Here is a 27,410-nt window from a genome sequence, read left to right on the forward strand (position 1 = left end):
TGTGTTTATCTGTATGGCATATGCACTTGGCCACTCACAAGCTCTTCGTCTTTCAGGGAGGTCCGTGTGGCCAGTGTGTGGGCGAGTCCAGCTTTCCTGGACTGTAGCATAGACTAGAAATGAGAGAGAAAACAGAAATCAGGACTTCACAGCCACGGAGAAACACGCAAACAAACACGTTTAAAAGACAAAGACAAAGAAAACTTTCAGCTTTAAAATTCAGGAAATCAATAGTTTGTGTGATGTTGGGCTTTTCTTTGAAAGCAGTGAAAGCTCAGCATCACAAGAACGACACACGCTTTTGTTCTCCTTTTGTCTTTGAGGCACACTGTCTGAAACACACTACTCTCATGTATTGTCTCCTTGAGGACGAACCCTCACGCACGCTCGCACTGCTACAGTTGTGAGGCTCTTTGTAATGTACGATTAGCAGGAATCTTTCAAATTTGCTCGGCAGGTTTGTCGAGGCTGAAGGCAGAGTTTTCAGTGGCACAAAGGTGGTTATGTTTTACCTTCTGAGATGAGCAGATAATATTCACTATGAATATCACGTATGTCATATATGAGGCTGTTAAGTCATAGGTTAGGTTAATTCAGGGGGGCATGGAGTAACTGCCCACAGATTTACATTTTATGATTAAGTGTTTATGGAGGTGCTGAAAACCATTAAGTGTACAAAAAAGATACAAAATAACAAATGCAGATAGGATCATGTGAGCTGTTGCTCTGCCGGTATCATCAACACACAGTGATGCTCCTTCACAATACAGCGAATCTGCGAAACATTGTTAGATAATTGTCGACACTGCAAGATCTTACTGTGAACCCTGAAATTATACAACTATACGTATTTATTCACTGTATTTGTGTTCATTACTATTGGCTTACCCTGCGTTTTTACCCTTTTATAAATTTTGGTAAGTTTTGGTAAAAAAAACCAAACACATAACAACAATAAATTTTGCAGTTGGTCTTCAGGTTTTTGTTCCACATCTGGCAAATTGAGCAAAAATGTAAAAAATAAGATCAAGTTTAAATTTTAGGCCTCTGTTGTGCGGCTGTAAGAAATAAAAAGAAGCACTAAAGATGCTCTGAGAGAAACATCATATATTAACTTCTCTCGTGTCTCAGTTGGAAATGGTATCGTTATCCTTCACATCTCTCTATGACCTGTTCTTGGCTGGAGTAGGCGGCACTCGATTATTTAAATCATGTGTCAAAGCTGAAAGCTTTGTACAAGAAAACGAAGCTAATATCATTACTGGATTTTGATGAGTCTGCTAACACAAAGGAAGCCCGGTTATGTTGAGCTTGCTTTGTGCTCCGCCCCTCTCTGCATCATTTTCATTCTCAGCATTTCAACATTTATTGAAGTTGTTCTCCTTGCTTCCAGTCTTTGTGCTGAGCTAAGTTAATTTTCTGCTTCTTGTTGGTTTACATTTAATGTGAAACTATAAGAAAGTTATTGACTAAAAAGGAAGTAAATAAAGAGAACACAGGTTAGAAACCACTAAAGCTGAAAAGTGTTTCCATTTCTCATTTGTGTGACGCACCTGAGAATATTCTTCAAATACATGCACAGATTTCTTAATCCTACAGTGACTCCTCTCACAGCAGCTTGCTGTCAGTTATCATCATGTTAAACTGATCAAAGTCATTTATTTGCAGAATGAGTCATTACGAAACTCTTCACTTGAAGAAGCAGTATTTTGATTGAGTGCAATGAAGAGTTTTCTGATTGTTAGTTGCCTGTATTTAGTTTAGCTTCCTTCATTGGAAATTAGTGAGAGGGAAATCAGATCACAGACACCGAGAGATACTTATTACTCTCTTTTTGTGACATCAAGGGCTAAAATTAATTAATTTACAATGTCAAAAATGGCCCATTATATGGAGTGAGGGTTTTTTGGAGTATAGATTGTATATATACACATTCAAGGTCTTAAACATCTATATCAATAAACCAAACTTTCACTGGTTCTGTCTAACCTAACAAAGGTAATTACGTATCGTAGCTTTAATATTAGCCTGGCATTGGATCACACTGAGCCCTGAATTTGTGCTCATATGAGTGGAATGAGCTGTTTCACATACGTGTCACATTCACTGAAACCAGGAGAACCATCAGTATGATCAGTTTATAATCATGCATGTGAGATAGATATAAGACCTTTTGCTTAGTCACGGTTTTTCTGATGATTAATCACATGCCAGTGCCACAACCTCCTGTTATTTTTCAACTAGTTTGTTGTGTTCGTGTGAACTTATCAGTGAAGTGAGGTTATCGAATTCTCTGAACAGTCATTGCGAGCCCTCTTAAAACACCATCGTCTTTCCTGTTAGAGCTAACTGTTCAATAATTTGCTGTAATGGTCAGTTCTCTGACATAAGCCTCTCTGGCTGAAGTGCATCAGCCTGAAAGGTATTACCAAGCATGCTTAAAGAATTAAACCCTCTCCAGCCGTGACTCACTGGAAAATTTCTCTTTTCTTTCTAAATGCTCAGCTTCTCCTAATCCATTCTGACAGCTAAGCTCATAGAAGTGGATACGATACCACTGGACAGGTAGACAGCCCAAGGTGAAATATCTTTAAAGTGCCAAAAAGAGGTCAGTATCTAGAATTTATATCTTCATATCTTTTGTAGAAGGATGTCCTAGCAACAGGATGCAACGCAATTATTTTATTCTACGCCAGGGGTGGAGAACTCCAGGCCTCGAGGGCCGGTGTCCTGCAGGTTTTAAATATGTCCTTGATGCATCACAGCTGATTTAAATGGCTAAATTACCTGATCAACATGTCCTGAAGTTCTCCAGAGGCCAGGTAATGAACTATTCATTTGATTCAGGTGTGTTGACCCAGGGTGAGATCTAAAACCTGCAGGACACCGGCCCTCGAGGCCTGGAGTTCCCCACCCCTGTCCTAAGCAAACCTAACCCTAATCTAAATGGAAAGAGATCCATAACTTTAATTTCAATAACACCAGGGTTTAAAAAACAGGACTGGCCATCAAATGTTATTAAAAAAACAAAACACTTTAAAGGTTTTATGAATTTTTAAAGTTATATTTGTCATGGTGAGTGCTCTGTGGCAGGCAGGATGAAGGACCCAATTGCAGGACTCTGAAACAGAAAGTTAAACTTAGGGCGTAGCTAACGCTACATAAAAATTAACTTAACAAAAGCTAACTATAATGTCAAACACAAAAACTAGAAAGTAAACTGTACACTGGAGACTAAACTGGGAAACACGAGCTAGGGAATTCTTGGAACACGAAGGGAGCAAACACAGCACGGAGGGAGTGTAGGTTAACAACGCCACAACGACCAGGAGAAGACTGAGGACTAAAACACACATCGGAGAACTCAGAGAACGGGAAACAGGAGGGAAACACAGCTGCAACTAATTAGGCAGGACGTGACAAGAGAAGGAAAAGTAAACACGCTAACAAAGCACACGAGACTATCAAAGTAAAAGCGGAAATACGGCACGCTGCAGCTCAGTCCACATAACATCACAATCAGCCAGAACCAGAAGTCCACTACATCTAGTCAATATGCATCCCACTGTATCTATGTGTGCCTGTTTCCTGGTTTGGCTGCATTACTCTTTGGCTGGACACCATGTTGCTCCTAAAAAGCTCTCTGCTGTAAGTGTGCTTTGCATTGTAAAAATAGCAGCAATTTTGTAATTATCTTATTTCTATTTATCTGAAACTTTTACTCTTTACAGGTAACATCACAAACCACTGTCTGTTCGTATTTTTACTCTTCTTTTCGAGTTTCTGCAGTTTTATCTTCAAACTACTTTAGTTCCATCTGAAAAGTTTCTTGTTCATCCGTGGGCATCATCTCCTGTCTGGGTCACTTACTCTTTATGATTTATGAATTGACAAAGCTTGATGAAGTTAGATGAGCTTGTTCAAGAATCTTTATATCCCTTCAAACCTGATCTGTCACATCAGCCATTGAAAGAGTGACCTTCACCCTGGAGCATCACTTTAAATCAAAGGAGACGAGTTTCTTTAATCAAACAAGTCTCAGGGACTGAATATTCACAGCTGCAGTCAATGGATCTACGTCTGAGCCTCTCCAAAGTACTCAGCTGAAGACTGAGGGGAGAAAGCCACTACTTACCTTAACATTTATTAGCGTTTTTGTAGAGTAGTGGATGTGTTATGTAAAAAAAATGGAGCGGTTTAATTGAAAACACAAATCCCCCTCAAAAAAAGGCCAATCTGAAAATATTCACACAAAGTTTTGTCAGCTTATTTTGAAATAAACGGATTTATATTTGACTCATATGTGCTGCATGTGTGTGCATGCTCACACTGAATGTATGAAAACCCACAAAAGAAAAACTCGCACTGAGCAGATCAAAATGCTTCGCTACAAAGCAGAGTTTGAAACAAAGCGCCTCAAACAAATAATAAAGTACAGCAGCTGAAATCTCTGGTCTTTTACTCACCATAGCCTGAGGGCCGACAAAGGCAGGGAGACATGTGCAAAGAAAGAAAACAAGAAGAAAGAAAAGGTTAGAGACAAAACAAACAGGTTCCCCTCTGAGAGGACCAGCAGCTTTTACCCTGAAACCAACAATTCAATGCTTGCAAACAAACTACTACCCAGCGATCGCTGCTGTACGAGTGCTATTTCAAGCATATACCTGCAAATTATCAGTCTTTAAGAGTCAAATCAGGTGATTGTAGTACGTACAACTCTTGCATCAGTTTTTTTTAATTGCCACTTTAGAAACTGAAGGCCTTTAATAGGTCATTACAGCTGAAATCCACAAGTAAAGTTATGGCAAAACATCTTGTGCACCACAGTTACAAAGAGAAACAAAAACTATGCACTAGACAAAACAACACATTGGAAAATCCCCGTAATACATATTTGTGCAATGGGTACATGAAAAAAAACAAGCAAATGAGAGCTTTGGTGACCATCGTTAGGCCAACAGTGTGTACTCCACCAAAGCTCAGCATTGAAGCTCATGAATCTGAAAGGGGGACTATTATGCTTTTATTTATTTTCTGACTTGTATGTATTGGTACTGCACAGGTTAGTAAACCCTGTGAACCAAAAGCTGAACCTTCAGACTTCTGTGAACGGATTCAGCTTTTTTTACCTTACACCATAACTTTGAGACGCACTTCTGGCTGTGAGCACAGAAGCCCCACCCTTCCTTTGCTGATCCTCTGCTGCTCAAACCTTTAGTTTATGGTAGCAGCCAATAAGAAGAAAGTTAGCTTAAAAGGGGAGGAGCTTAAACAGGAAATGAACATACTAAGTCCCCTATGATCTATACTGCCTTAGCTTTATTTCGGATATTTATCAGCAGTTTCTTTAACCCAAAGGGTTCAACTGAGTGATCAGGAATGGAAGCTGCAGATATTCATTTATTTCACACTGCTGTTTTGGTGCATACGGTAAAAATACTGTTAACTAACCAATAATAAAACCTCCCGTTCTTAAAATTCATAGACTTAATTGATATGTCGACACACCTTTTGCTTCAACAGTTTCAACTCTCCTGGGAAGGATTAGGAGTGTTTATGGGAATTTTAGGCCAAACTTCCAGAAGCACATTTGAAAGGTCAGACACTGATGTTGGATTAGAAGGCCTGGCTTGCAGTCAAAGGTGTTCTACTGGGCTTAGGTCAGGACTCCATGCAGACCAGTCAAGTTCTTCCACCCCACAATCTCTCATCCATGTCTTTATGGACCTTGCTTTGCGCACTGGTGCACAGTCATGTTGGAACAGGAAGGGTCCATCCCCAAACCGTTCCCAATATGTCGAGAGCATGAAATTGTCCAAAATGAAAGAGTTCCTTTCACTGGAACTAAAGGGTGGAAAACAGCCCCACACCATAATCCCCTCTCCACCAAACTTTACACTCGGCACAATGAGTTGCTGTGATCCCAGTCACTTTCACTTTGTCATAATACCCCAAACAGCTGACTGTGGAATATTTAACAGATTGGAAATTTCACTACATTGCTGGAATTCCCTGAGCTCCTGGGAGCGACTCACTCTTGCATGTCCAGCTGCTTTATCTTATACACCTGTGGCTGTGGAAGTGATTGCATCACCTGAATTCAATGATTTGGATGGGTCAGTGAAGACGTTTGAGAATATAGTTATATAGCCAGACCTTCACTTTGTCAATAATTAGAAATGCAAAATAATTTTAGATATAATCAAATATGAAACTCATGCTAGCTGGGAAAACTTAATTAAGCGAGTTGTTCATTATTCACAGCAGTGACACTTGACTCCATCATTGTAGTTAAATGATAAACCTGTTTTATTGCTCTCATGTGGGAGATTGTTTAGCTCGCTTAGTCACGATTGACTGACATTTTCAAACTGGTACATCTGCATATTCAAATACAAGTCAGTATGAAAGGTGGCTGTCTTTATTTTCAATTAGCTGATCAAGTTTAGGGTCAGAAAGGGTCAAAATTAAAATGTCACAAGGAAAATGATTGAGTGTTTGCTTACCAGCTCACTAACGAGGGGAATGGGCCTTCTCTTGCGGAGATCTGGCATGCTGTCAATGCCAAACGGTGTGTTCCCCCTGTACACAACAATAGAATGTGGAAATGTATTGATCGGTTTTTAAATAAGGAAAACAGTACAGCATACCTTCAGTTCACGGCCTTAGTCGTTTGCAGATTTTTCTTTAGAGCTTAACTACCCACAAAAACCACAAATATCCTCCGCAATTTTTTGGGAGGAATTTGTAGCTTGTGATGGCGAAATACCCCTGTGCTCAGAGGCGGAGACTTGTAAGTAGCCAATCTGAGGGCGTTCTATATCTCTGCTGATTGCATCTCCAGCATTCTCGTATCATAGCAGTCTTCTTAAAGCCCAAATTAAGGGTTTAAACTATAATAACAGGAATTTATATGCATTTTATGACCACACCCAAAATTCACAGTTTTTCACTATTCACGGGTGCTCTAGCAACGTGACACCTGCAAATTTCTAGGGTCGACTGTATCATACTAACTCGCTTGAACGAACACACACACACATCAGAAGACCTTTACTGACCCTGGCTTGGCCCACGGGTGCTTGCTGAGGTCACCATCTTGATCTCGGCTCTGAAAAAGAATGTCACAGGTCAGGCGTTCAGCTACTGGGTCTGGCTTTACTGGATTCATAACAGTGGTGCATGCACATGCACAAGCATGAGCTATAGAAGAAAGTGAAAAGGAAATAACAAGACAGAAGCACAGGGACTCAAATGTGTTGGTTGAGTTTCAGTACCGCATGCCAAACAGGACTCTGCGATCAACTGAATTGTCGTCATGCATATATGAGCCTCATTAATGTGGTTTCCCCTTGTACAGTAAACACAAATAACATGTGCTCCCAGAAAACACAAACCAAATATTTACCATGTTTTTGTTTTTTCTTCTAAAAGGTATTAAAGGAAATACCACAGTGACTAACACGTTTCAATCTTTTATGTCCTAATCAGTGCGGGCATTATTGCATATACATAACTACATACATATAACTGAACATCTAAGTGATATAAATGCAAAAGGAAAATTAAATATAGACACAAGCATGATGGAAATGTATAAATACAACAGAAATATAATTATAGAAAGAACAGTTTCTTTAGAAATACTGCGTTTATAATTTTAATGGGGGAGAAACCACAAAATAAGTAACCTGATCTCCATCTTGACTTCCATCTGTAACACAGCACAGAAGAAAAAAGAAAAACAAATGGAAAACAGTCACAGACTAGTTTGTGAAATAACATGCCACACCCTGGATTACTCATTTTGTTGTTAATTCCTGAGTAATGCTAAAAGCGGCACAGTTGCTGAGCTATCAGATAGATGGGGTCTGAGCTCATATAATGTTTCATTAACATGTATAATTTATCATGAAAATGACTCCTAATATTTCGCTTCTCCTTCCTCTTTAATGTGAGGCTAGCTTTCCAAGGAGATAATTAATGTTTTCTAATTCAGCAAATGGCCACTGCCTTAGAGGAGTAAGGGACTCTTGAGTGGCAGGTGATACATTACTCTCAAGGGACAAGAAAAGTGTAGCGCCAGCAGAAAACGTTTGGTACGGTAAATACCCAACGGAACCGTTTGGTACTGGGGCTTATTCATAACCTCTGGGTGAGGGTATTTAAAGAGGACACCGGTGGTTAAGCTTTCATCAACGAAAACGATGCACTGCAGCCAGGACAGATCAAAGAGTTTCAGTAACGGGAAGAGGCTTTGATGACAGGAAGCTGGGAAGGAAAAGTTTTCCTGTTTGTTCTTCTAGAAACACTTGTGTTGAAAAAAAAGTTAAATGATGACTCAGTTACCATTTATAGACATCTGAATGAATTAAAATACCCATTCTCCTTTACTGAGAAGATGAAGTGTGTTCATATCGCTCTTCATTTGAAACATTTTAATGGTTCATCTACTCTAATCACAAAAAAAGCAAAAACCCCCCCAAATTAAAACGTGCATTAATCAGATATTCTTATCCAGTCCTGACTCAAAGAGTTAAATTAACTGAATCAGTCTGATCAATTAAATTCTATGTTTTTGCTCAATTCTTCGTTAACACAACACATCTCAGAGTGGAATACAGCTTAATAAATCCAATATTCTCCGGTTAATGACCGATACTGGCTGTTGCCCTGAAACATTACCGGCAGTGATACTGAAAAAGTTGTACAACCAAATAAAATGCATACAATAAAACAACAGATGAGCCCAACATTAAATGTCATGTAATGACTACCTTGCTCAAACTCATCCTGAGAGAAGGTGGACACACTGGCAAGGCTGCGCCTGGTCTCTCTCTTCTCACGAAGAATCTGCTGAAAGCTCCTCAGACACTTTAGCCTGCGCTCATCCATCTGGCTGATCTCTGTGGATAGCTCTGCTGCTTCTCCTTCTGATTTGTCCTCAGAAACTATAGGGGCGTCCATGCTAGTTTGTTGTGGTAGTGGGACATCAGTTTGCCCTTCCACGGCTGCAGGTTCGTCAGCCAAAACCGAGGCCGACAGTGAATCCGCAGTGGTACATTGCGAAAGCTGAGCTTCTTTAAGGCTCACATCTGCAAGAGTTTCTGCATGTTTTTCTGTAAGGCCATCAGGTTGAGGCAGTTTTGCAGCACTACTGCAAATCATGTCAGGGCAGACTGGGAGTTCCTCAGGACACGGTGGGACAATGTCAGAAAAAGGGTGTTGGTAAGTTTCTGTACACTCCAATGTAAGGCTGTTGATGGCTTCTTTAAGCATAGGCTCCACATAGAAAGTATCTAATGTATCTACAGTGCTGGTTATGCTTTCCCTAAAAGCAATATCATCACCACCAACCACATCACCTTTTTGGGTTATATCAGATGTTTGAACCAATTGTGTCTCATAGCAAAAAGGTTTTGAAGGCAACTGAGTTGTAGGCAGCTCTGAAGGCATTGATATTTCAAAGTCTGTTTCTTCTTCAGGATTCACAGCTCCAGGTGCTTCAAGTTTGCGCAATGCACCCCGCAAGGCAGAGCTAAAATCAAGTACTGCTCTACCTATGCGTTTGACATTGAAACCCCCAGCTTGGGGATCTGCATTGCCAGGGTGAGAGAATTGATTTCCTAAGCTTTGGTTACTGGCGTCAGTCAGGCAGGATGGCTCAGTCCACGTCATTGCTGTAGACTCATCATATGCTAAATACGTTTCAACTTGACAAGTTGTTGTAAAGCTCAGATCAGCTGAATGCCTAAAGTCTGATTCCTCTGCTTCAGCATCATGCCCATCGACTGAGTGGTAACCAGAACTTTGCGGGTAGGACAAATCAGCAGCACATTCATATGCTACAGTGGAGTTTTCACTGGGATCTGCCGATCCATGAATCCCAGACTGGTTCTGAGGCCGCCTCCTTCGCGGCTGCCATTCCTCTCTGCTAGAACTGCTGGCAGGTGAGTTGTAATGCTTTCCAGAGTGTATAGAGAGATGTTCTGAGCTTGCATTAGAACACTGCCCAGATGTACCATATCCCGTCGCACCACTGTATTGTTCCCAGCTCCCAGCTCCTTCACAGCAAAGAGGGCTCACACCTTCATGCTCCCTTATGTAAGCTGTTTCCCTATGCCACACGGATTCCATAGGTCCACTGTGTGTTGGTACAGCATTAGTCCAATGTTCCTCCCCATCACGAGTCCTCTCTTGCTTTCTTCCATGACTAGATGATGGTCTTTCTATGTCTGATTCAGATTTAGAACTATGACCAGAAGACAAAGAGCTGGTGCTCAGGCAGTCTTGACCATCCTGCCTGTCAAGGTAGCCAAAGCTGAGTTTTCTTGCTATAGCGCCTACTGGGATATCAGAGCTATGCTCAGAGGTATCCTCTGGTTCCTCTGGTTCCTCTAGTTCCCGATGATCCACTGATTCAGCGATTGGGGAAACTGTTGAGTCTTCTGGCTGGGATAGCAGTAATTCTCTGTGTATGCTATGGCGCTCATTGCATGCTTGAGGGAAACAATTTGACTCTGACTTTGGCACTGCACTACCTAAACTGCCATAAGCACTCGCAGGCCTCCTGCGGCAGGATGGGCCATCTTTGCACCCTACCCCTGACCAAGTACCTGCATGGGCTCCAGGCTTGTTGCTAGAACGAATGCCCTCAATCTCCAACAGAACAGCATCTACACACGATGATACTTCCTCAACTGACCCTCGAACTGAGGTCAGGTAATCCCTGAGGTCAGAGATTTCCTCCTGGATCTTGTTGATCCCCCTCAGCTCTTTTAGAATGTGCTCGATGATGGCACTTGACTCCTCCTCTTTATCTTCATCCTCTTCTAGCAGTGTACCAGGGAGAGGTCTGCTAAAATTGTAGTCAACACAGTCACCAGTAGAATAAGGTCTCTTTGGCCGAATACGGGGTGAGGCAAAATTCCTTCCTGCTGTTGATACGAACTTCTTGCCATTCACGTCTGGACCAACCGGAGCATAGTGTAGGGGTGGCCGTAATTGCTCCGGAGCATCCCGAAGTCCTTCTTCGAAGGAGATTCGTTTAATATTTGCTGGTGACCTACATCTTTTATGCTGCAAAGTGCAGGGTATTCTTATACACCCCTCTCTGTTCAGTTCCACCTCTCCTACACATGGTGGCCCAGATGTTACACCATGCGTTTTAGTGTTTGAAACTGTGGGGGAATATGCTTCTGCCCTTGGGCTAACCTTTGGGTATATGCTCCTGCGCTCCTTTCTGCTCTCATGTGTTTCTCTCGCCTCGTCTTCCTCAATACCTGAATAATAGAGGTGGGAATCTGGGACATGGTGGTCTGCAGATCCTTGCAATAAACGATGTATTTTGCCCCGAATAACGAGTGCTACCCTTGGGTTTGGAGCCCTCTTCTTAGGTGGGTGAACTTTTGACTTTGCGCCTCCTTTAGGGGAAACACCTGCTCCATGTTGTCCATTGAAACGATTCTTGGAGAACATATTCTAAAGAGAGCAGTCTGTCCTTATCTAGTTCCCCACATTGTCAGTGGGAGATGTATATACATGATGTATCATAGTTCATTAATAAAGCCTGTCAGAAGCTTATCCAGCCCAGCCACTCAAAGTCAGTGGCCCATGGCTAAAATGGGAAGACAAAAAATAAAATGTGTAAAAATTAAAAACACTTTGTCATCATTAGATAAGCAAAGATGTCACAAGTTAATCAACCTGTACTCTTTAAAAAAAAAAAAGGCGCATGCACACTAATTCATGCACAAAAAAAGCAATGCTCTGTTCCCAACACATTTCCTCTCCTTGCTCTCCACGAGCCTTAAAACTTGTCCTCGCTGTACTGGAACGATGAGGTTAAATCAACCCTTCAGAAAACAATTGTTATGTCAGAACAGCCTGACCGGGTCAGATCAATCTGAAACACAAATTTCCAGCTCTGAACATCAGAAACTAATTACATTTGCTATTTATCAAACATTTATATGTTCAAATTAATACGATTAATTTGATTATTTATTTCGTAAATGTTACAAGAATATCTGAAAAATGAGAATGGCATGAACTTCAATTAGGAAAGATTATGACGTAGTGCTGTAAGTTCCAGCTCATTTAAAATCCTTCCAGCTTCAAGCACTTGCACCAAATATAATAATGAAATGGTTACTATTTAAAATTGCAAAGCTCCTGGAACAGACAGACCACGTTGTTGCAATGCAATGTATGATAACTGCTCTTTCCTAATCCACTGCATTCACTACAACTTGACATTACTCGGTGACTGACGACTAAAGGACAATGTCAAAACACAGCTTGTGTCTTTCAAAGACGCACATTCAGCAGCAGACTGATATGTTGTACAATTAACAAAGCCTTCTGTTCAATATTCAGGTAACTCAAAAAGTACATTTAAAAATAATGGACAAAGTTGTTCGACCTCTGAGATTTCTACATGTTTAGTCTTTTTTCAGTTGTTGGTGAGAAAATATTGAACAGAAGAGGACTGAACAGCATTGGGACTCTTTGGTTTGTGGCTTTGTATAAAGATTTTGGCCTATCACCCTCAGACTACAGACTTAATCAGATTCACTGACTGTCCTACAGCGAGCACTTCACACTGATCCCAATTACAGCAAATGAAAGTGTCAACTGCAAAAATCACATATGAACCCAGTTCCACTACATCAACAAACACACTCACGTGGATATAAAAAGATGAGCCATCGTTTAAAAGCTTTCAAAATGGAAGCTTGTGCTTTTTTTCCTTATAATTGATCAAATCCTAAATGCTGAAATCTAAAAATAAATATCATTATTCATGAAAACAGACCAAGCACATGATGGTTGTTGCTTTTACACGTGATGAATGTTACAGACAGGCTATATAGGATTTCAGGGTAATTACTTGATATTTCAAAAAGGGGAAACTATAAGTCAGCCAGCTAACAGGAAAAATGAAGATTTATTTTAGAAGCTTTAACGCAATCTAAATGTTCTTTTGACCGTTTTAGAGATAATCCTTAATATCTTTTTATTGCAGAACCAACAATGAATTCTTATGAATAAGCTTCTAGCAAGGACGAAAGAGCACATGAACACAAGTGGCCAATAAAAACATATTATTGTTTAGGCAGTATGAAAATTCCTATAATGACAGAGGAAGCATTAAAGCCTAATTAAAGGTCATTAGAGAAGGATAAATGAGGACAGACATGGAAAATTTCAGATTCAGTAAAAGTGCCTCTCTCACAGCAGAGACACCCTGTTTTCTGCAGCTTGATTTAGAAACTGACACAACTGACTGACACTCATTCTTAGGTTGGGCTTTGCTGAGCTTACAAAAAGCTGGGAATATTCTCAAATGAGAACAACACTAAAATAACAAAACCAAACAAAATGAGAAAGTCCAGTAAAAACCGGTCTTTTTTGCCATGGTTTAAATAAATATATAGATTGATGAACTTTTGCTGAGTATACCACATTATCATAAACAGTTAATTTGCTATTTTATTTAAACATTTAATCAATTGATCCCTCCACCTCTTAGAAAACAGTGACCACTATCCATCACAAATTGACGGGTCCTGTTTTGGTCTACCAACAATCCATACGGCTGGCAAACCAACTCTTACGCAAGTGAAAGAAAAGCACCAACAAACAGGATAACAAACTGCATGAACTACCTAATTACTCCATTATACTATATAATTAGAACAATAAATTTTAGCTACTCACAAACAGCTTTTTTGAAACTTGTACATGAATTATTCTTTGTTTTGATGTTTACTCCTCTGTAAACATTTTATTTACACGATGACAATGAGGAATAAAGTCAGTGACAACCTTTACTAAAACACTATGGCCATTTTCAGAGTGAAAAATCAAGCAAACAGATTTTATTAAATCAATGTGAAAACACCGAGCACTGTTTCAGGCATGATTATAAAAGCTAGACCCTGAGATTTGTCCTGGCTGTAGAAAATATCTGCTACCGCTGAGCTCAGACAAACCCAGAAGAATCAGAACAGAACAATTGTTTCCCCTTATTCCTGCATGTCACCGAGCTTAGGTCTACTAAAAGAAACATGGAGCAAAGATGAAAGATTCCTAATGTCTTTTAAATATACAGAAGAAGCTCTAACAGCTATGCTATGCACACTCAGTTTTAAAAACGGGGAAGAATAGAGGAAAACACATAGCAACCAAAACATAAATCATTCCCCTGGCAGTGTTTCCTTAATCTGCTTTTTACAAAACACAGACAGAACCATCTTGTTATTTTGTAACATTTCTGTAACGTATCATAGTTTTTAAGGCCAAGCCTTACTTTGCTTGAAAAAACAAACATGTAGTGTTGTGGGGACTTGAAGGATTGGCAAATATGTAATCCACAAGGAAATATTTGAGTCTGTGATTTGAAAAAAAATAAGAGAGAAAAAGAAGCTCCTACAACTCCAAATAAGACTTTTCAGTAAAAGGCACCTGTTCTTCAAGCTTAAAATGACAATGTTTGCACAACGAATTGGAGACGACAAAGATAATGTTTTGTGCAACTCCAATTAAACAATTATACATTGTTTTCATGAACTAATTTTGTAACCTGGATCATTTTTGGATGGATTTCTGTAACAGTAACTTTTGTTGCCATTTGAATTTAATTCAAATGCCAAAAAAAGCATCTGATATGTGCTCTAACTAGCTTCTTCTCCTTGGCGACAGCAGCTGAGACTCACAAATATATCACTAAGAAGGCAGAAAAATAATATAAAGTTCAAATAATTAAACATTTCTATGGCAGAATCACTGTTTTCACACTGGTTGTTTCTTTCCCCCCCCCTGGAGCCTGGAGGACAGCAGCTGGCTGATGGCAGGTTAGAAAGTCCCATCATCCCCATCCAGCCATACTGATTAGTGAGCTGCAGGGAGGATGGGAGGAAGCTCTGGGCATGTCAAGACTCCAAGTTTTGGTTTTCTTTGGGGTGACTCATTCATTCTCAAAGCCCTTATTATCAAAAGCTACCATTTGGATATAATTACAAAGATCCTTTATATAATTTAGTTTATTTTCCTTGCGACATCTTCCTGCTCATCCTTACTTCTGTCTTTCTATTGGCTATGCTCCTCTTGCTTTTGCTCGGTGTCATTTCACATTGGACTCGACCCAAAGGAGAAAGTCACGCTTGAGCCAAGGGGGAGATTTTCTGAGTGTCTGCTTCAGTGCCAGCAAATGACAAGGATTACTTTGGAGATTTACCTGTTCCTGTCTGCTGAATGATCCTGCGGCATCCATTCATATCACAGCACAAGTGGAAGAATGAGATGTCAAATTCCAAAATATTTATTTTTACCTTGCTGCAATGACCACTTAAAAAAATTAAATATATTTAAATGTAGTATAAATACTTTTATTAGCAATTTACAACAAAACTAATCTATTATTATTCCTTTAATGATCCAGGACAGGCAGAAACAGCACCTCATAATGGTAAATGCATCTCAGACTTGCCAATATTCTAGTGTGTTTCTGCTCCAGAGTAGAATCTTGTTACCTTGCTGTCACTTCCAAGTGCATTTCAGTTTTATGATTTGATGCATTTGGGAGTAAAACTGGGGTAATATAAAAACTGAAAAAAGAGGAACAAAGTTTGGAGCAAGTTGTGATTTGGCTTCCAAGAGAATTGGCCTTCTTCCTTAAATCTTTTAGGACTGTAGCGTGTCCACAGGCCGTGGTCAGCGCAGCCATCTAAGGACAGCATAGAGGTTTGGTAACAGCTACAGATGAAGGGTTCTGGGTTTCCATGTTGGATTTAGTGGGTCAATGTCTACAGACAAAAGGGAATTTGCAAACAAAAGTTGTGAACATACTGTAAGCACAAGCTTAATTGGACAAAGATTTAGTTACATAGTTGCTTCTTAACTAAAGTATGATTTAACAATTCTAAGCTATTCACCCATCTTACCAACAAAATAGGCCATGTGTCCTTTCTGATGCCACAGCCTAAAGTTTATTAGTAAAAGGGAGGCCTATTAGAGCTGCTGGAATCAAAATGGAAAGATTTGACATACATTGCATCTCTGCTGGCTTCCAAATAATTGGACGCCAGTGTAGCGATGCAAAGACAGGTGAAAGCTGGTGACTTTGGAGATATTTATTGCGCCAGTAAACAGAGTATTACAGGAGTCACAATCTGAAGTAATGAGTGCAAGAGTGATACCTCACCGAGTCAGGGAACCAAACTAAAGAAAAAATGTCTTATAATTAGAGCAGCTACATTTAGCTACTTGTAGGAGATGTGAGCAATCACAAGCACACAAAGTCATTTTCTGACTAATGTGTTTTTATTGCAAATATATCTGCACAAAAAGTTTACTTTATCTTTATCAGCCCTTTTTAAAAAAAAAAATCCTTGAAAAAATGCAGCCTGCCTTGCTAAATGGTGGGAAATATGTGCGATATATTAAAGGCCTCGATTACCAGCAATGAACTTATGCTGAGCAAACCATGATTAACAAGCAAGGGGAAAAATGCAAATGATACTTGTCTTTTGGACTAAGGGGTGCTCTCAGCCCAGGTGCATCATCTGTAAGGAGAGGTTTGGTAATGTAAATATGGTGCCACAAACTAAAGGACTTGGAAAGCAACTTTCCCTTATGATGACAACTTGGCCTCCTCAGGAGCCCTGGATCCAAACCAGAGGCTGCAGGAACATTAGTTGGATTGTCTGAAAGTATCTGACAAGACGATGTGCGAGTGGAGTGGTGACACTCTTGCATAAATGATTTCAAGTGTCTGTGAGTAGATGCTGTAAAAGCTGTCAGAAGTCCAAAGAAAAGAAGAACTGATATCAGCTATGTTGCAAAAATGTGAATACAGATGTGCGTTGTGGATCTGGATTTGAGTTTGGCTTATCCTCAGCCTAAACATCTAGAAAACCACTGATTTAGTCCATATTACTGAACACTAAAATACATTGGCTGAACTTTGACAATGACAGTGTCAAGTGGATTGCTTTTTTTCACTTCATCTTATCTGCATCGACACATAGCAGCCAGCTAGGCTTTTGAGCAGACAGATGTTGAATGGTGAATTTATAAACTTGAACGATTGTCCCTGTGATTGTTCTGCCAGGAGTCTGATTGAGCTCATCTGTTTAGACAAAGCCTTTTGGTAATGGCTTTCTCCTCGGCTGGTCCAAAGGCCTGGTAAAAGCTCCACAGCATGCTTCCTATTCAGAGGCTGTAAACTTATTGATCAGCATTTTAAATTCTCCTCCGTAACCAGGCAAACAAAACCTGCCTTCTGCCAATATCACACACAGGCTATCAATCAAGGCCGGCTTCAGTAGCCAACATACTGCAGGTTTCCATGACACCGGGCATCAAGTTACAAGCTACACAGGATAACCGATCAGAGGTAATGAAAGAGGAGGGTTTATGAAGGAAAACACAAAAGAGGCATGCAGTTTCTATTAATGTAAAATACAAGCACTTCATCCATGAACCAACCATCCACACAAGAGACCAGCAAACAGCACAACGCTTCCCACAGTCAGCTAAAAACACGACCTCTGACTGTTACAGAATTACCAAGTCATGTGATTCAAACCGTTTTTCTTTGATGTTGTTTCTGAGTTAAGGGTTCCTACTTTCATTTCTTTGTTGCTGTAGTTTCTTTTGCGTTTTAAGAGTATTTAGTGTTCAGGTTCCTTCTGTGTTTGACGGTTTTCGTCCCTCCATCTCGTCTCTTGTTAGGACCTCTCCCTCTGCGTCTGCTACGAGTCTGTATCCTTTATTTATTTATTTATTTATAGCTGTGCATCATCTCATTTCACCTGTATCTCGGTTCTCCCATTTCTTGTTCCCAGTGAGCTCTAAGTCCCGTCTTCCCCTTGCCCTTTGTTAATGTGTCTGTTTGTGTTCCCTTGTGTGCAGCTCTGTTTGTCCCAGTTTTTCCTGGATTTATTTCCTGCCTCATGCGTTTCTTACATTTTGTTCACCTGATGGATTTTATTATTATTATTTCTAGACTTTTGTATTGCCTGTTCATTCTTTGTCTACCTTGGAGTCCAGCATTTGGCTCCTTACTCTAAATATTGTGACCCTGATGTTGGAGACTAATATTGGAACATAATAATCATTTTAGTATAGATTTGATTTAATCTCATCTAGTGAGCCTGCTCAAGGCTCTTCTTGGCCCCACAGAGACTAACAAAGAGCAGCTATGATTAACATTTTTATTGTTGTACCAGAAACTTGCTGTTTTAGTAAAGATGAAGAAGAAGAAATAAAAAGAAAATGGAAATGCTAAAACAGCTAAAACAACAAATTAATCTCACTGCATTCAAACACCTCACTAAACTGCTATGGACATCCTTCTGCTTATCCACAGGGAAAGAACAGGTACAGTATACCCAGGAAAGTATATAAATAAGGCTGATTAGTAACAAGCGTTAGTGTGTGTCTGTGTGAAAGAAGTGTATGCTCACAAGCATCTTTAACGTGTCAGTGTGTGTCTAATGAGCCTGCTATTCTGTTCGGGACAAAGACTGCCTGACAGAAAATAAATACCACTACTAGGAGGGGGCATGAATCCTGTGAAAAGAATGACAACCAGATGAATAGTGGCAAGCTGGCTGAGAAAGAGAGACAGTTAAAAGAGAAAGCACCGAGAAGAAAAGTGCGATAACAGCTGTTTCCAAAGAGTGACAAAGTAGACGGCAATGACAGGAGCAATTTTAGGCAGTAAATAGATGGAGTTAGTATAAGGGGAAATAATAGCTTAAAGACAATATGCTCATGGAATATGATTTGAAATAGAATTGAAATAAAGAAAAAGCTCTACAGTAAAGGGCAGTGATCTGCTGTAGTCTAAGGGTCCTCCTTTCTTCTCAATTGTTAAGTCTTTGAGGCCAACCCCAAACTTATTTCATTTCAAGTGGGACTGAAAAAGGTCTGAGATCAAAACCAGTTCAACTCAAGTTTAGGATTATTTGAGTTTCTTTCTCTATAGTCCAGCGATCAGCCAAATTACAACAAGAACAAAGCGAGCGTAAAAACGAAGAAAAGTCATTCTTAATCTCAGACGTTGCTTTGAGCTAAATGCTAACATCCTGCTACATGACATGCTGATTCTTAGCAGTCTCTGCATGCCCACAATCACAGTTTCACATACGAAACATTTCACTGTGTACATGAAGTAAGCCTGCAACAGACTGACGACCTGTCTAGGTTGTTCCCCGCCTCTCGTGCTGTGGCAGCAGGGATAGACTCCAGCACCCCCTCGACACTGACTCGAGTAAGCAAAAGAAAATGGATGGATGGAAGTGAAGAAAGCTGATATGAAACCGGTGAACACTAGTGAATATGGATACGCCGTGCAGCAAAAAAATAAAATAAAATAAAATCTATACCAAACTATCTGACAGGTGTCAGAACATTTCTTTAAAACCAAAAATGTCAGACTGATGGAAGATAACAGAAAACTCAGAGGGCTGCCAGCGAATAAGGTTCATCCTCTGAGAACCATGAATTTAACATCAGTGTTGTTTTTGTCTGCATCTTCTTTTTATGTGTTGCAATCACTTTTAGTCCAGTTCTGGAATAAACTACAGCAGCTTTATTATATCTCATTTATTATTAAGAGACTCTTAAGGAACAGTTTTTAATCTTTTAACATCCAACAACTGGCATCACTTCCTTTTTTTGCTATTTGACATCCCCATATGGAAAAACAGCTGGACCAAACTGTGCACGTATGAGAATTTATTAGAAAGAGATCTTCAAGCTGCTGAAAAACAACAACCTAAAAACATCAGAAATTAACTTTAAAAAGTGTCCTCAAACTTTTTTGTAATCTGTCAGTCAGTTAACTAGATCACGCATTATGCAAATCTCCAAACTTTCTGTGTGAAATTTCAGATCTCTAGCACAGACCTCATGGGAGACGGCAACTTTTCAGTTTTTGGTGTCACTGGTGTCGTTTGACTATCATTCAAATCCTCGATGGCATCGATGGCTTCGCTTTCTTCTAATTATGCTGCAGGTCTCTGCTGCGTAAGAGACAAAGTTTCCCTACTGATTCATGCAGTAGCCAGTCATTATATTTCATACAAAAAAGAATAAATAAAAGTTTGGTAGCAGCTTTAAATCCACATGGCCACAAACAGTGCTCATCAGGTTTATCTAAAAGTGCAGGCGGTTGTTTCTGTTTATGCATCTTTTACTGAAATCCAGTGATATTACAGTTCCCGATCATTATGAAACTCTTGTTAAAATTCTTTGCTCCTGTGTAGGATCCAGTGAGAGCACACATGTGCACTAGTACACACCCACCAATAAGATTGAGTCACAGCTGAGTGGGACGCTGGCCCTGCTGTCACCTTCATTAGCCTAATTCTCCTATGCACTCTAATTGATTTATCATTGCCACTCCAACGCCGTCCAATTTCATCAGTCATATATCCACACACACACACACACACACACACACATATAAAAATATATAATCAGAAAGACACAAGAGCCCTTTTTTTCCCCATTAATCAAACACAAACTATACAGCACCAGCAACAAAACTTGGTCCGCAGCATGAACAGATGTAAATACGAGGTAAAATGTTTGCGCTGGAGGCTCAAAGCTGCAAAAGCAGCCAAGAGGAACACTCTGGCAAGGTGTGCCACAGCCATTCAGCAGCTAACGTGTAGAGCAGCAGGGAGGGGAGGATGTTAGGTAGAAGGTTTAATCACTTTCCTGAGCAAATCAAATAAGCCGCCCTGCTGCCTCTCCTTCCTCTTAATCCTTTCCTCCCCGTTTCCTTGAGTGAACGTCTGCTCCATGAACCGCAGCTGGCTGCTTGCCACTGGTAACCCGATGCGAATGACAATGCAGTGCCTCTTGAGGCTAATTGATTTAGCTTACTCTCAGCCATTTCAGAGATGCCAAACCATGATGCTTCTTGCTGTTCCTGCCAATTTTGGAGAAAACCATGGCTCTTTACAGAAAGCTTTCTCCCTTCTGCTGACTGTAATAAATGGATGCTGCCTGGTCCTTCAGCCACTGCAGTCAGTGATTAAAAAGAGTCCAAAATGATTCAGATTTTTTACGTTTAAATAGTTGCTTCAGGGCCAATCAGACATAAAATGATAAACCTGCTGTAGGTTTGCGCCGTCTCACCATCTTTTTAACGTATCTCCAAAAGAATCTGACAAACGCTCCCAACTAAAGGAGTGACGGTGCACAAGTGAGAAACTGGGCAGGATTTGAGCTCCTCTCCCAAGATCTTATTTCATTCTTTACAAAATTACTTCTGCGCCATTTTCTGTCTATGAGGAATAAAAGTGGGACCATTATCCCAATTTGTGCAGTTCATTAAGTTAAAGCACAAATGTTCTGTAGAAAGACTGACTGGAAAATGAGATCAGCAAACGAGGAGATCATGACAAGAGTCTTTTCGTATGACTGCCAAAGTTACTTTACCTAAGAAACGTGCATATTCTTCGGTTTCTTTGCAGTTTTTGAAAAGTGATGATGGCGGATCATCAGAAGCACTTACTGATCTTCATGTTTGAACGTAACGCGTTTTCTGACCAGTGCTGAAGCTCCGAGGGCTGTTTTAAAGCCGGCATACCCAGTGTGGAAATCCCTTTGTTCCATTCTCTGTCATGCTAAATCACTGAACAGTTGGTGGCATGAAGGAACAAATAAAGCAGACACACACATTCGGTGGGAGAAAGCCTTGTTTAGATAAACAATTTAAGTTTCAAAGCAAAAAAAAATCCACTTTGCAAGTGTTCAAAGATGAAGAAAATTCACGCGCACAGCTACGAGGCACGATGCGTTTCCCGTTTCGTTGTTTGTTTACGAGATAATAACACAGGGCAGCTTTTAACAGTGAGAACTGAAGATCAGTTTATGGCTGTTAAACCCATCCAAACAAACGTGGAACCCCAAACAGCATTAAAGTCAGACGCTGTAGCTCCACATCAAACAAAACCTTTCCTGTATTCAGCAGTTGGTATTTTATGCGTATTTATGGACACATTTGTAAGTGCAAATAAATAAACATGTATATCTGGGAGTCTCTGTGGATTTCACACACAGTGCTGTTGTTTTGCTTTTTTCCCCATGTATGTGAAGTTGTTGCCAGGATACTATAGACAATACTTCTCAGTAGCATCCTCCCTCCATCAAAGCACTCCTTAGATATAAAGGTGGTCTTGTATTGCCATTTCTCCTCCATCACTCCATCCATTTAATGCTGCGGCAGGTCTGTACACAGTGACCCTTGCTGTCTCTATTTCCTTGCTCTGTCTGCTTCAAGGTATTCAGCTCATTCATCACTTGTCGTGTCTGGGCTAAACTAGACATACCATCAGTAAACACACACACACACACACAACCCAGTGTGACTATCAGTGTGAGGACATGCCACTAAAAGGCCTTGACCACATCCTAGTGTTAAACACTGGGCCTAAAGGAAAAATGACTTATAACACACAAACACGTGACTTATAAATATGTTCAAAGGCTTTATTTTTTGTGACGTTTTGCCAGGAACAGTAAATTCCCACATCTGACTATCAACACCTAGCTTGATGTTAGTGTACAGTTTTTATTTTTTATCAACTCGAGTCTAAAGCCACCAGTGACATCGCTAAAACAGCAACTCTGCACACATGCATCCTGAATAGCCCTCCATCCACTGGCAAATATTCTAATCTACATGAAATATTGTTGTTGTTAAGTCAAAGCCACAGTGAGAACTCCTGGGCTGATAGATTAAGCCAGTTAGTAGTGCTAACGACAGTGAGTCAAGCCCCATAGATTTGCATGTTTAGTTGCTTTACTTCAGACATGAAAATGTACATGTTTGCAGGCATGTATGACACAGTCATAGTTTTTTTTAAAGCTAACATCACTGCTCATGTGTGTAAAATTAATTAAAGCTTATAATTTGAATTTGGCAGAGCATGGTCACTTTGACTGGCAGGTGGTATCCGACATTTCATTTAATATGACTCACTGAGCTGAACCTCTTGACTCCATTTGTAGTGTTTCTGCCTTAAATCTATTATCTGACAAATCCGTGTGGAGTAGCTGAGTGAAATCCAGTAATTTACTTACCGCTAATTAGCAGGTATCTGTGCGACACTCATCTAAATATGTGCACGTGAGGTTTAAAAAGCCCCAAGACAATGACAGCAGCCACAAGACTAAGTCAAATCTGTACAAACTATGACAGCTCCTATTGCCTATGTCTACTCTTTAACACACAAAATTAGTTCACATCTGTCTATTCCACCTGCAGTTAATATGCAGCCATTGATATGCTGGTGCAGACATCCCACATTTACTTTTCATTTCGAGTATTTCATATAAAGTCAGTGTATTCAAAGTCACCGCTTCCCATAAGGTTAGCACTGGAGATAATAATGTAAATATTAAAAGAAGCTCTGCCCCAGCCTGAAATTCATTATTGTCTTTTTAACCTTCAAGTCAAGACTTTAACCATAAACCGGATGACGTGATGGAAGTAATCTACAATGCTGTCTGCAGAACCCAGTGTTTCAAGCTTAAAATGGTTTTGCCCCAAGGTGAGGGTACAAACTGAAATACAGAGTATTTTCAACGAGTTTACTCATTTGCACGTAAAATGTCAACGTGTCCAATGCACGAATGCCTGTGCAGGTTAAAACCTCAGGTCATGCACACATTACTTGAGTGGCAGCAAAAAATCACTGTGGCCTTTAACTACATCAGCCTGCCTTCAGGAGGGAGAGCCTACAAACAATTAACAAGGTCAGGACTGGTGTGCTCGGTGGAGATCATTTTAATCACACGTCAGTCCAAATGTAAAGAGGTCAAGACCCAGATCAACTTTTTCTTTTTTTGCTACAGTCATGAATTTTTATTCAGATCGTCTATGAGTCGCAAGTTGCCTGAAACTGGACAGTGTGCTTGTTTAAAATAAAAATCTGATACATGTTCTTGTGAGCCGTCTGCATGTCAGCCATCAAAGTGATGCTGCACCAGAGTGATCAAAACGTCCCTATTGAAATGTCTTATGGAAACATTTCAGAAAAATATCTTGACATGCATTACAAAGTATATGTTTCACTCACTGTTGCTACAAACCTGACATGACACATGTTGTTTTAAAGTTTACAACCAGACGCGAGAGATCGGTTTGTGACGGTGCCATGAAAGATGACAGAGAGATGTCCTCCCCCGTTACCTACAGTAACTGCAAAAACACTGAGCTTCACTTCATACAAACAGAAACTGAGACGGTGGATTATTTGCAAAACCTCACATAATACAAAAAGTTTCCAAAAACTTTTCAGGCAATAAATGAAGAATGCACTTCCTGAATCTGTCTTCATTTCAAATCACAGTTAGTTTCGAAGTTTCTCCTCACGATTGTTAAGTGTCAAATCTTCCCAGATTTACATGAAAATCTTACCTGATCAAATATTCCAACTTCCTGTGGGCTCCCTCAACTTGTTCTCGCTCCCTGTGTGACTATGAATCTTTGTAACCACTCTTGAAACAAATGGGAAATCAACAAATGGCCACAGGCAGTATAGACGATGGACGTAACCACCACGATGACATCCATTCATCGACCTTTGGCCATCACGGCATTGATTTTTGAAGCCAGAAGTAACTGCATGGGTGAAAAGGTGGAGTGCTAATTTATCCCTTAACGCTAGCATGGTGCACCTATAAACTGTACAGGTGCAATGAACAGACTGAATTTCACTCAGAAAAACTGTCTTGACATCTGTCGATGAATGCAGGCCACCCCCCATTAAAAAAAGGAAAAGAAGCAAATCTTGAGTGGCCACTAGAGGAACTGCAACTTTTGCTATGACCAATGGCTTCATTTTTAGCTCTTGAGGTTGTCCCTTTACAACAGGGGTAGGCAACTCCAGGCCTCGAGTGCCGTGTCCTGCAGGTTTTAGATGGGTCCTTGAACCAACACAGCTGATTTAAATGGCTAAATTAGCTCCTGAAGTTCTCCAGAGGCCTGGTAACGAACTAATCATGTGATTCAGGTGAGACCCAAGGACACATCTAAAACCTGCAGGACACCGGCCCTCGAGGCCTGGAATTACCCACCCCTGCTTTACAACATCATGGCTATAAATATGTCTCCTGTCCACTAACAAGCTAACAAGTTTGCTTCTAAAATGATCTGTTCAGTTTATGTCTCGATGGAAAAAAACAAAAAACAAAAGCTGAAAATAAAACATCCATTTAAAGTTGCTTGTCTGTAACATTTTTATAAAAACACATTCCTCCCCCCCCCAAAAACCTATTACTGCCTACAGCTGGTAACTCAAACTCAACCCTTCAGTCACAAGCTCCTTTAATCATAGTTGCCGGGATTTATTCAATTACTCTAAGCCCAAAAGACAGCCACAATACAACCCGCAGGGCATGGACATAAGGATGATGAACTTTGTCTGAAATATTGCTTTTAATTATTGCAAGAAGCTCTGAAAGCTGCTAAATGGCTCATATGAAAAATGCATTTACAGCAAAGATTCAAAAGAATGATTAAAATACTTCCAAGTTAGAAATTACTCATATCAGTCCTCTAGTCGTCCCTCAACCTGATGAATGTCCTGACCTGCAGGTTGAGAAGTAATGTAATGAAGGAAAAATGTTAATTACTTTCTGCTATTACTCTTCTAAAAAAATGTTTAAAGCTCGAGCTTCTGGACACGCCCCGCGGCGCTAAAGCCTCGACGCGTTCACACCCTCTACACGACACGAGTTGGGGATCACGACTTGTAAACCCACACAGGGAGCTGTTCTGGAGCGTCTGCACAGAGCTGGAGGATGAAATACTTTTGTCTTTTCCTGTGAAGCTCAATGCCAAGTCAGACTGGCAGGGATGGAGAACAAGAGGCAGGGATGCTGTATCGCATTAACAGAAAATGATGTATCAGCGCAGCCGGAGGACGAGACGGAAAGAAAGTTTCATTTTGTTTCAGCAACCTTGGAAAAATGTGAATTTCTAACATAAGATCTTCACAAGAAAAGGAGAGGAAATGTGTTTCCTTTATGAACACATGCTTCAGCACTTTGTGTCACACACACATATCTGCACACACACAGCTTAATCAGGAGGTCATTAAACACATTAAAGTTCTCCTGAGTCACTAAATGTAGTTTATCCTAAACAATTCAAAGGACAGAATTAATTCTATTAATTCTAACTCTAATGATATTTTTGCATTCCTGCCGTGATTCCATCCTGAGTGAAAACTGAATACCTACCTCATGCAGATTGAAAATAAGCCAAGGCGGTAAATAAAGAATCAAAGTCTGACAGCAAAATCCAAGCATCCGACAACAGAGCGGCTACGATCCCCAGTGAACACGAACAGAGTGATTGCACCTCTTTACATCATTTTCAAAGATGTGCAAGACAAAAGGCTTTGAAGTGACAAGCTGGGAAAACTAATTAAGCCCCTCGTAGTGCGATCCACTCAGCTCCACAATAAATCAGAAGACATTAGCAGATTAAACATTCATCAAAAAAGAAGAAAAAAAGTTGGCAAGCTTGTCCTTTGCTTTCGCCACGCCGGGCGTGTCAATCAGCGCACTCTGTCACTTTCCCCTCGTTTCCTCTACTCGTCTCTGTGTTGATCACAGCGCTCAGCGAGTCGCCTCCCAGCAGTCTCTTTCACCTCCGACTCAGTCTGCACACACGGCGCTGTCTCCTCCTCCTCTCCCTCTCCATCTCTCTCTCGTTCTTTGGTCCTGCCTCTCCATCTCACACCCTCACATCTCCCGAGCGATCTTTATTGCTTCCAGGCTTTTCCCTCAGCTCACCTCTTCCTATTAGCTCCACTGATCGCAGCTTGTTGCACGGCCGACAAAAGCACCGCTTCTTTTTGCGTTCACTCTCTTCTCACTCGCCTCTCTGTTGCTCTTTTTCTCTCATAGTTTCTGACAGCCACACGTTACTCAGCTACATCAGTATGCCCTCAGCAGAAGATACCTGAAGGACTACACTCGTATACTTTCAGATATATGTTGTACAGACACATAATAATTATGCCAGGAAGAAATTAATTTGACCGCTTCATCCTTTAACCCATCACAGAAACTACCCTTTTAATCTCTGCTTTGAAGTGATTCACATTTCTAAAAATAAAACATTTTTAATGGTTAATTTGGAATCATTAATTAATGTTTTGCTACCACTGAAGAGTTCCCATTAATTTATAATTAATTAATCTCTCCAGTATGAAAATTAAGAAGTACTTTAAATAGTTTGTTTTCATTTGCAGGGACAGCAAAGTGTCTCTCTGTGGGTCCAATCATCACTTTAGTCCAGACGCAAACATGTCCAGACTGTCCGGATGTCATGGTCCGCGGCCCGGTGTCCGAGGAGCTGATGGGATGCC

The 27,410-nt window shown here is 40.4% G+C and overlaps 1 protein-coding gene across 1 annotated transcript in view; it reads right to left on the reverse strand.

Annotated features, from left to right (window-relative positions):
- The window catches only part of LOC102212800 (protein unc-13 homolog B-like), an 85,759-nt gene extending 59,074 nt beyond the window's left edge, over positions 1–26,685 (reverse strand). The window contains exons 1-7 of the mRNA XM_013910196.1: positions 26,275–26,685; positions 8,778–11,617; positions 7,692–7,714; positions 7,062–7,111; positions 6,507–6,582; positions 4,467–4,472; positions 39–113 (exon numbers count right to left, since the gene is read on the reverse strand). Coding sequence (XP_013765650.1) covers positions 39–113; positions 4,467–4,472; positions 6,507–6,582; positions 7,062–7,111; positions 7,692–7,714; positions 8,778–11,478 — 2,931 coding nt within the window. The 5' untranslated portion in view covers positions 11,479–11,617; positions 26,275–26,685. The remainder of the gene's footprint in view (positions 1–38; positions 114–4,466; positions 4,473–6,506; positions 6,583–7,061; positions 7,112–7,691; positions 7,715–8,777; positions 11,618–26,274) is intronic.
- Positions 26,686–27,410: the final 725 nt, after the last annotated feature.

Source organism: Pundamilia nyererei, unplaced genomic scaffold (assembly GCF_000239375.1).
Source record: "Pundamilia nyererei isolate P.nyererei 1_Seehausen unplaced genomic scaffold, PunNye1.0 scaffold00038, whole genome shotgun sequence".
In the NCBI taxonomy this organism is placed as follows: Eukaryota; Metazoa; Chordata; class Actinopteri; order Cichliformes; family Cichlidae; genus Pundamilia; species Pundamilia nyererei.